General features: G+C 39.1%; 1 protein-coding gene across 1 annotated transcript; it reads left to right on the top strand.

The window, feature by feature from the left end:
• Positions 1 to 5,834: 5,834 nt before the first annotated feature.
• Positions 5,835 to 9,744, top strand: LOC307256154 (E3 ubiquitin-protein ligase TRIM21-like). The gene is made up of 2 exons (XM_080035041.1): positions 5,835 to 5,915; positions 6,058 to 9,744. The coding sequence occupies exon 2, from the start codon at positions 6,060 to 6,062 to the stop codon at positions 7,695 to 7,697; it is 1,638 nt and encodes a 545-aa protein (XP_079891167.1). The 5' UTR covers positions 5,835 to 5,915; positions 6,058 to 6,059; the 3' UTR covers positions 7,698 to 9,744.
• Positions 9,745 to 10,388: the final 644 nt, after the last annotated feature.

The raw sequence follows: 10,388 nt of genomic DNA, 5'->3' as shown, positions 1-10,388 counted from the left end.
ATGCAAAAAAGGCACATTTACACATTAAAAAGATGTCGATTGTAATTTAATTTTAGTATGAAAAATTACTGGAATTATTCATATTAATTGGTTGACAAACAGATTCATCTTCTGTCAATCAACTTCATTATTCATGATTGTAATGGACATACATAATATTTGACCTACTTACACACCTGTGCATCTACAACACCAGCTGTTTTGTATTTTCATACTAGTGACTTCCCAAGCCAACTCAGCAGCAACGTTCAGTGATGTTCTGCTAAACCAGTTAATTTAGAAATAGGCTGACCGAAATTAAGAGGATTCTAAATCTACCTTGAGTACAGCAGCTTTCAGTGCAGGTCATGTGTTAGGGTTCATACAATTGTTTATTAATTTGTTACATTTTCTCCAGCCAGCTCCAGGTTTATTTATTTAACTTATTCCCTGTGGGCAATGTATGTATACTTAGCGTTCTGCGTGACATTTTTATATATTTCTTCATTAATGTTATAAATTATGTAATACATACATGTTCCTCAAACTGAGGAAATATCCCAGACATACCTTATATATTTTCATTCAATACAACGTCTGTATATATTTAGCCGATTCCAATTCACGAAAACCTGTCTCTAAGGCCTAAAGTTTAGCTGAGAAATGTTCAGGCTCTTGTTTAATAAAAGGCTAAAAGGCTTTACCCATCTCCCATCTCTCCCCCTATTTCAGTCAGGGACCTGTACACTTTACCCTCAGAGTAAGGCGAAATTACACTGAGAAAGTGTACCAGAATGGTAAAATGAGGAGGAAAGAGAGAGAGAGAAAAGTTCAGGACCTTGTTAAAAGCCCCAGTGTGACAGCCAAGGAAAGGACTCCAGCTCTGAGTCATTAAATGTGGCTGAAGTTGAAGAGAGTGGCTGAAAAAAATAGCTGTATGGAGAGAAAGAGAGGGTTTCATAGATGGGTGCTGCAAAATTAGTATAGGAGTTTCAGTTTTGGAAATGGAAAATAAAGCTGAGGCTTGTTCAGGAAACTATAATATTGGAAAGGCGCAGAAGCAATGAGAGTTTAATAAATGGAAACTGCTGTGTTTTAACAACAGTTCATTCATTTGAATGTTGGAAATTAAAGGTGCTACGAGGAACTTTTAAATATTTCTGAAACAGTCTAATTTTTCCTCTGATGATCATAAATTACATGTAACAGCAAACAAGACCATCAGTGCAGATAATGCTATTTTATATAGTTTTTCTTAAGACCTTCATGGCTTATCCAAGTCTTGGATAAGCTCACCCAGGAACTATAGCTGGCATAGTAAAATACTACCACTTTTGTCCAAAGGGGGTGCAAGAATTTAACAAACAGAAAGTTTCTCGGACCACCTTTAACATTTTTGAAATGCAAATAATAATATGAGGAGAGCTTGATGGTGTTTTGTGCCCCCCAACAGAGCCGACTCTGTTAAGTGGCACAAAACACCAAACACCATGAGGAGAGTGGCATGGCAAGTTATTTGAATTGAGGCAATACGTTCTTTCCTTCACTGTAAAAGATAAATAAAAATCTGATCATACTTGATCTTATAATTGTACATTTTAGTCCTGATTGATTAAAGCCTCTTTAAAACATGCACCATGACTTTGAATTCACCTATTTTGTATATACAGTTCGGTCTGAAATTTTTAACCGGATTTCGCTCTGGCGGCCCCCGTATCCTTTGTTTTGGTGAGCCTCATGTGTGAACTGAGCAGACAATTGTCTAGAGCAGGGGGTGGGGGTATACAGATGACGACCAGTAGCCCATTTTGCGCGACTGGCATGTGGATGGTTAAACGCAGACCCAAAATTATCTCAACAACATAAAATGTCAAGGGAATGCAACCTTTTATTTGGTCCCCCCATGAAATGCCTCAATACCTTTTACTGGGAGGTAATCAATCAGTCAGTATCCTAATTAAACAAGTCAAAATTAATTTAGATTAAAATCTCTTATCCAAGAATGACCTGGCCTGCCCCACGGTTGTAGAACCACAGAGTGAAATAAGTCTTACCACCACCGAGGGTAACAATCATATTATGTACAGTGTATTTTGGCTTTCTCGGGCCCAAAGACAGTTAACTCACAGGTGTTTTTGACCTACGTAACATGAAGAATATTTCATTTAAATTGCACCAATGAATAATTCAAGCTAACTCCTCTGGTGTTTTGGGGCCATCTCAGGTAGTGATATGAATTCAACAGTCTCCACGTTCAATGAATAAAAGTGTAGATAAAATAGCTCAACAACCTTTACAGTTGGAAATAAGCTTTCTGATCCCCTGAATCTGCAGGCACCACTCAGTGTTCATGAAAATGTCCTGTTTGATTTCAATGCAGGGGAGTAGTACCCATACAATTCACAAAACATGTACAGTAGTACTCAAAGGGTTTGAGGATCATACTTTGATATCATACTAAACATTCCCCAGACACTAAATATATTCCTCTACCAAAAGAGTTTTATTTGAGTGTCAGTCAAATGGGAATTCAGTGTTCATTCTATTTTGGTTTGACACTTCAAATAGCCTCTCAACTGCTAGTATCCTACATTTAACCATTCCTTCTCATATGACTTTATAAAGCCTAAGGATGTTCCCCCCCACAGAGATTTACAAAATGATCTGGGTAGAGAAAATATGTAATATTTCAGTTGAAGATTCTGATGGCATGAATTACCTTACACAAAATGTACTTTGAATTGACTTGCAGCTAGGGTTTAGTGTTTCTACTTTGCAAGGCAATTTTTATGAAAAGGTAAAGTAGGGTCTGTGCTCCCTCTTTCCGATTCTCAAAGCACTCGTTTTAACAAAAAAATGCTTTTAATCCATGAACAACCTGGCAAAGACGGAGTCGTCCTAGCAGGCATTTGAGCATTTCAAAGAGGGAAGTAAAAAGCTGAGCGGAGAACAGAAATACTGGAGGGAATGACTCTCATTTGGCTTCAGTTCTCCTATGGCAGCCATGTTCCCCAGGCTGATGGATGAAGGGAGAAACTCAATCTCATGACTAATTATTTATCTTCCCTCCAGAACTGTTGTGTCTGGGGTTTGGGAATAACACAACCCTGTGCTCTGACCAAGTAGTAAACAAACTAGAATGATGAAGGTGACTGAGTCTCCTTTGTTCTACCTCACACTGTAAAGCACAGCTGCCATACATAGAGCCCTGCGGAAGAAATCTGGCATGTTATATTTCTCCTTTCCTACAGTTGTGTGGTTTGTTTTGTAACCATTTAAATAACACAATAAAATAGCAAAAAGTATGTGGATACTTCAACCTATCGCTCATGCTTGTTTATAGTTACTTTTTAGCCAATGCCATCGGGAGATTTCATTTTTTTGTCTCCGCTGCTTGAGCCAAACAGCTGAGCGGTTCAGATGTTTGACATGGAAATTAAACGAAAGGGAAACATAAGATGGAGCAGTTTAATATAAATAAATAAATATTATAACCAAACACAATTAATGTGTTGTGTGATTTGTGTTAGTAGCCTAGAGTAGCCCCACCCATTACAAGCAATGCACAATGTACCCAATTATTTAGCATAAAAGGCATTAAGTCAAACTTGGCTACTTTTAATAATTAAAGCATCTTCACTGTCATGTGCGAGACGAGACGGTGTGGATCTGGTCCCCCCTCCGGTTTTATCTGAGAATTGGACCATCAACGCGAATGATGTGCAGTGGTCAAGGGCGCCACCTGGAGACGTGGGATGTAATCCCGGCGATGGAAACCTTAGTTTTCCCTGGTGGAGACGAGACGGTGTGGATCCTCTGGCTGCATCTGAAGTCTTCCTGCATCCACACTATTCGCACTTTACTTAGTATTACCATGTAATCACCTGGTCAATGATCAAATTCCTTCGTGATTTTCTCTACTTATGACATCTATTGCAGTATGTCCGTCCTGGGAGAGGGATCCCTTACTCTGTCGACTCTCCCTGAGATTTCTTCAATTTTTTTTATTCCCGGTAAAGGGTTTTTACTGGGAGTTTTTTCTCAGCCGAGCTAAGGGTGTAAGGGCAGGGTGTCATATTGTATCATATTGTATCATATTGTATCATATATCATATTGTATGAAATGTAAAGTCCACCGAGACAAATTTATTTGTAATTTTGGGCTATATAAATAAATAAATAAAAATAAAACTGATTTATGTGCACTATGCAGTAATATAGAAAATGTATCATTTTGTATTCGAATATATTGTTTATTATACTGTATATACAGTTTACAGTATATATACATTGATTTATCTTTCTTAAAAATTATAATTTATAATAATTATGTGTGGATGAAGATGACCATTATGATGGAATCACAGTTCAGCCTTTTGTGCACTACTTTGAGGGCAAGGATGAAGGATGTGCTATAGAGACCAGACTTTTCAATTCATGTATTCAAGAAGAGAGGAGAGAGGAGCAGCTCCAAGTGAGAGCCCAGTGGGTCAGGGAACAGGGCTGATGGAGGGAAGAAGGCTCTGGTTGAAGGAAGGAAAGAGTGAAAAGAGGGGGGGGGAAGGGTGGAGAAAAAGCCGTGTCTCCCTCTCATCCTTTCGACGAACCTAACAGCGGATGCTACGGGGGAGAAGAAAGGCTTGGGTACTGGAGCTCCACACAGACAAGGATCAAAGGGAATCCCCCATATGAGCCAAATGTTGTTTGAAGGTTTTATGGTAGTTTGGTAGCCAAGACATTGAGCTGGTGCATGAATAAGCTGTGGCTCAAAAAACCTCTGATCAGAGATGGCCTGCCATTTTCAGAAGATAGGGTCTAGGTGTAGCTTTTTTTCTAAAGGATATAAACTGTGTATTCATAATTCAAAACACTGAGCACATATATTATAGTGTCATATGACTGGATCTTCTAAGTCCCATTCTCCTTACATTATGCCTTGATATTGTCTGTCAATGACATCATTAACGGATGCTGCACTCGCTATTCACATTTGAACCGTAAACACTACAGCAAACAAACAAACGACTGTTGAATAATGGAGCACTGAGATACCCAGATGTGACGCACACTGCAAACACCCACATGCAAATACTCAAAACAAACACACATCAAGTGAATCTGACTTGCCAAACTGCCTGACCCATGGAGACTAATTAATTTGTGTCACATAACTGTTAAATACAATGTATCACTTAATATAATCCATCAGCAGATTTATATATACTCGCACAACTACAAAAAAAATCACAAGTTTGAAAAGGAAATAAATAGGTGAATGCTGCTAATGCACAGAACCCTGCTTGCAACCAATACAAAGTATTTAAGCTATGACAAAGCTCTCTGAGGATGCATGGGTTGCTATTGTGCTGAAAGCCTGTTCCTCAGAGGAGAGAGCACAGAACGAGTGCTTTTACAGTTTATTATGCAGATGCCATCACCTAGGCACTCCCATATAATGCAAATGCACACGCATGCACACACGTAAACTCATGTAGAATTTAGCATGTTGTGCCATCGCATTCAGTTTGTTTTCGCATAATACTGTAAATGAAAGGGATTTCTGAAGCACCAACATTGTGAATACAACAGCACGCAAGAAACTGAGTGCACAGAACAATATAAATAATGCACACATGAAAGGAACCGCTGCTCTTATGGCCACATACAAGCCTTTGAAATCCAATTGGGGACACATTTTATATCTTATAAATAAGCTCTAAGGGATTGGAAAAAAGGGGGGGAAAGCTCTCAACCTGGGTCACTAGTGCATTGAGCCTGTAATGGGTTAACATGTTCTAGTCTGATGAGGAAATGGGAGGGGACTAGCACATGAGAGTCCCTGCTGAAAGAGAAACTAAAAACAAGATAAAAATAGCAGTATTGCTTTCACTCTCCTCGACAGACCTGAAAAGTTTATAAAAACCTACAAACACCAGGTAAAGTTACAATTGATCATGTTTTCTTTTCTTTACGGTTACATCTTGAATTTCAGTTATTTTAAACACCAACACAAACACTTCCGGATAGACATTTTACTGCTCTAACTTTTTCTTCATTGTTTCATCATATGTTTTCTAGACATGGCCGCTGCTAACAGTCTAATGGCTGAGGAGAATTTTCTCTGTTCCATCTGTCTGGATGTGTACACTAAGCCTGTGTCTATTCCCTGCGGGCACAACTTCTGTCTTGACTGCATCACAGACTACTGGGACAGTAACAATACTGTGATCCAATGTCCACTGTGTAAAGAGAAATTCTACAACAGGCCAATGCTTCGGGTTAACACTTTCATTGCCCCGATGGCCGCAAAAGTCAAGAAATTGTATGTAGAAAAACCTTGTGGTATGGCTGAAAAAGCAGGAAATGGAAATGTGCCCTGTGATATCTGTCAGGGGGCAAAGCTTGCAGCCCTCAAGTCCTGCTTAGTGTGTTTCATGTCTTATTGTGAAACACATCTGGAGCCGCATCAGAGAATTGCTGCCTTGAAGAAACACAAGCTGATCAACCCAGTTGCGAACCTGGAGAGCAGGGTTTGCAAGAAACACGATGAGTTTTTGGAGCTGTTTTGCAGGGTGGATCAAATGTTTTTGTGCATGTCCTGTAAAGACAGTGACCATAGAGCCCATAAGATAGTGAGTGTGGAGGAGGAGGCTCAATTGAGAAAGACCCAGCTGGAAATAGAAAAGAAAGACATGGATCAGATGAGCCAGGCGCGTCAGCAGAAAATTGACGAGTTTCAACACTCAGTAGAAGCTAGCAGAAATAATGCAGCGAAGGCGCTGTCAAACAGCACGCATGTGATGACTGCTGTGGTGGACTACATTAAGAAAAGCCAAGCTGAGCTGACTCAGGCCATTCAAACGAAGCAGGAACAAACTGAAAAAGAGATAGAAGGCTACGTTAAAGAGCTGGAGGGAGAAATTATGCAAATAAAGCAAAAGAGCTTGCAGCTTGATCAGGTTTCACTCAACGACGACGCCTTCGAATTCCTTGAGAATGTCCTTTCTCATATCTCCCCGCCGCCCCAGGTCAAAGACTGGTCTGATGTGACTCTTAATAACAGGCACCAGTTATCTGTGCAAGGATCCTTGACCAAGCTGCAGGCAACAGTGACAAGAGAAATACGTATGCTGTGTGATCCCGACTTGAAAGAAATGCAGCAGCATGCTGTGGATGTTACTCTAGATCCTGACACAGCAAACCCTTCTCTCATTGTTTCTGCGGACGGGAAACAAGTCACGCATGCAGACAGAAAGAGGAACCTCCCATATAAACCAGAGAGGTTCGATAATGTCCTTAATGTCCTTGCAAAGGAGGGTTTCTCCTCTGGGAAGTTTTACTATGAGGTCCAGGTCAAAGGCAAAACACAGTGGGATTTAGGAGTTGCAAACCAGTCCATCAACAGGAAGGGTGATATACGATTGAGCCCAAAGAATGGATACTGGACCGTTTGGCTGAGAAAAGGAAATGAGTTTACAGCCAATGCCGGCCCTGCGATCGACCTCCATCCAAGAGATAGGCCTCAGAAGGTTGGCGTGTTTGTTGATTACAAGGAGGGTCAAGTTTCCTTCTATGACGTGGACACCAGAGCCTGCATCTTCTCTTTTACCGGATGCCACTTCACCGAGAAGCTCTTTCCGTTCTTCAGCCCATGTGTTAATGACGGCGGCAAGAATTCAGCCCCCTTGATCATTACTCCTGTCACATGCAACAACTGAGTGTTTGTTGTTTTTGTTTTTCTGTGAATATAAAGGAGGAGACAGGGTGAGGCACCTGAAGAGAGATTACTCTTCAGCTGTAATATTCGTGTATGTGAAAAGCCAGCGTGTCATTGTGTTTCCCCCATCTATCAGTGTCAGCTCTGTGTGTCGCCTGTCACACAGACAGTTGTGGATCTCCAACTCGGTCCCCATGCAGACACCAGGAGATTACAACAAACGTGCACACAAGGACACACACATTGATTTGCAAACATTGTATAGCATTTGTTTTGTACTGCTTGGAGTGGCACATATCAGGACTCTTTACTAATTGCATGATGCTTATAGAATGTTGAAATATCTTTTACTGATTTTGACCTACATGGATTACACCTAAGGACGGTATATGCTAAAGTGAATCCTACTTCACAATGGTATAAAAAAAAAACAGAACTCTGGTTTGTGGAGGTAACAGCATAGACACAATATTCTATCAGTAATTAAAGGATCCCCTTATTTACATTATCCAGTTCTTCTATTGTGGCTCTTGGTAATTATTATGTTCAGCAAATTAATGTTATTCAGTTAAAAGAGTTGTAATTGCATGGATCAGTCACAATATTAGAGCCTCTTATTCCTCTAAAATTAGTCAAACCTGCAAGGTGCAGGCTTTCTGTCTCCAAATGCAGCAATTGTGTCTGATTAGGAGAGAATTAAGCCACTCTTATTATAGCAATCCAAATAAGGTCTGTTTGTTTGTGGCTGGGTATCATTTAAGTATTGTTATTTATTTTTTATTTATTTTAGACTTGCCAGCCTGACTCATGTTAGCAAGTGCTGCAGATAGATAAGTATATTATAATGTTATGAAGGCTTTTGTTAACGCCAATTTTACTAAACTGTAAAGCCAGTCAGATTGGCTGAATGCCGTATCATTAAGAGGCCAAAACTGAGAGACCACACACTGGGTAAATGAGTGTGTTCTGCTGTTGGATAAAAAAAAATTGTACTGGCTAAGACAATTACTCAATTAATTGATTTGATAAATATCAAAAAATTAAGTGCCATTTAAAGTCATTTATCAGGAGAAAACGCTAAAAATTTGAGCTTTTCAACTTCTCAAAATGGGAATACTTAATGATAATGTTCTGATCTCTATACACACACAGTAGATCAATGTAAATCAAATATCGGTGTGTTTTGGACTGTTGGTCGGACAAAAAAAGACATGCTTGAAGCTTAAATACATCAATTTGATTTTTGAAAAATTGTGATGGTCATTTTAAATTTTTTTTAAAACAGATGATTTGATAATGTAAGTGCAGCCCTAGTCTGTATATCGGTATGTATGATGTTGGGTTGACTGAAGAGTGTCTGATGTTTGACTGTAATGCATGGGGGGTAATCTCTTTGACAGCTTAACTGGACCATGAACTTGTTGAACATTCACAACAAGCCAAGAAAATCCTGTAAAGAGAAAGAAAAAAATGAGGAAAAAAAAGAAAAGAAAGAAACATCATCTCCATCTTTACGTTTTTGCTGTATCAACTAAAATTATCAATCGTGGAAAAAGAAAGTAGCTCTACTGTACTTAAAATGTCCTCTATTTGAATGCTTTAATTGAAAAAATAAAGGGGGCTTATCAACAAACATAGTGGAATGATTTTAAGGTTTGTGTTGAGCAATTCAAATTAAAAGTCTTATTCCTAGAATGTGCACCATACTGCTCCTAGTGCTGTAAGAGGGCTGTTGATTTGTGAAGCTAACCAAGGACACATTACATGTAACTGCTATTGATCCAGTCAGTGAGTGAAGTCATGCTCTTCCAACACATCAGCAGCTTTTTAACTGCTCATTCTGTTCACTTGCTCTTGTTAAACCACAACAGAGCTCCATAGAGAAGGCTATCCTGGATTGCTGTAAAAATGCTGATACCAATAGAAAGGGGATAATTCAAGCAGTGTGATTGGGGCCCCTGGAGCAGTCTTTGTGTTGCACTGTTTGAAAAGACACAATGATGAGGAGAAGTGCAAGAGAGAATAATGAACTTCTGTATAAATGAATATGTTTGCAACTGAATGTGTGAGCCAACTATACAACACTTTCAAATAAAGAGTGTATGGTACCTAAAATAATTACTTTCCAGCCATTTAAATGTTTATGAATCAAAATATTTTCTTTCACAAATCTAGTCTTTGTTGTGTGGTTGGAATATACCTGGGGAGCTTTGAACAAGTGCGTCTCCAATCAGATAGGTGGACATGATAAAAGATATACAGTATCTCTAGAGAGACTTATATTGATATAAATATAGACACAGACATGTATATACTGTAAGGCAAGGCAAGGCAATTTTATTTATAGAGCACATTTCAGGCACAGGGCCACTCAAGGTGCTTCACAGGGTTAAAATCAAATAAAGAATACAAATACAAAAAAAAAAAAAAAAGGAACACATTTAAAACATGGATAAAAATACAACATTTTAAATAAAAGAATTAAAACATTTTACCAAAAAAAAAAAAAAAAAAAAAAATTACAGGTTAAAAGGGAAACAAGAACGTTTTGAGACGCGATTTAAAAGAGCTGAGAGTCTCAGCGGACCTCAGACTCTCTGGCAGTCCGTTCCAGACATTGGGCGCATAAACGCTGAATGCCGCCTCTCCCTGTTTAGTCCTAGCTCTGGGGACTTTTAAAAGACCTGTCCCA

The sequence above is a fragment of the Ammodytes marinus genome, assembly GCF_949987685.1.
Source record: "Ammodytes marinus genome assembly, chromosome: 10".
In the NCBI taxonomy this organism is placed as follows: domain Eukaryota; kingdom Metazoa; phylum Chordata; class Actinopteri; order Uranoscopiformes; family Ammodytidae; genus Ammodytes; species Ammodytes marinus.
Note: the sequence above shows the minus strand (reverse complement) of the source record. Positions and strands in the feature narration are given on the sequence as shown.

Bases quoted from the DNA above. Each gene is read 5' to 3' on its own strand.
- LOC307256154 (XM_080035041.1), top strand. From the start codon at position 6,060: ATGGCCGCTGCTAACAGTCTAATGGCTGAGGAGAATTTTCTCTGTTCC.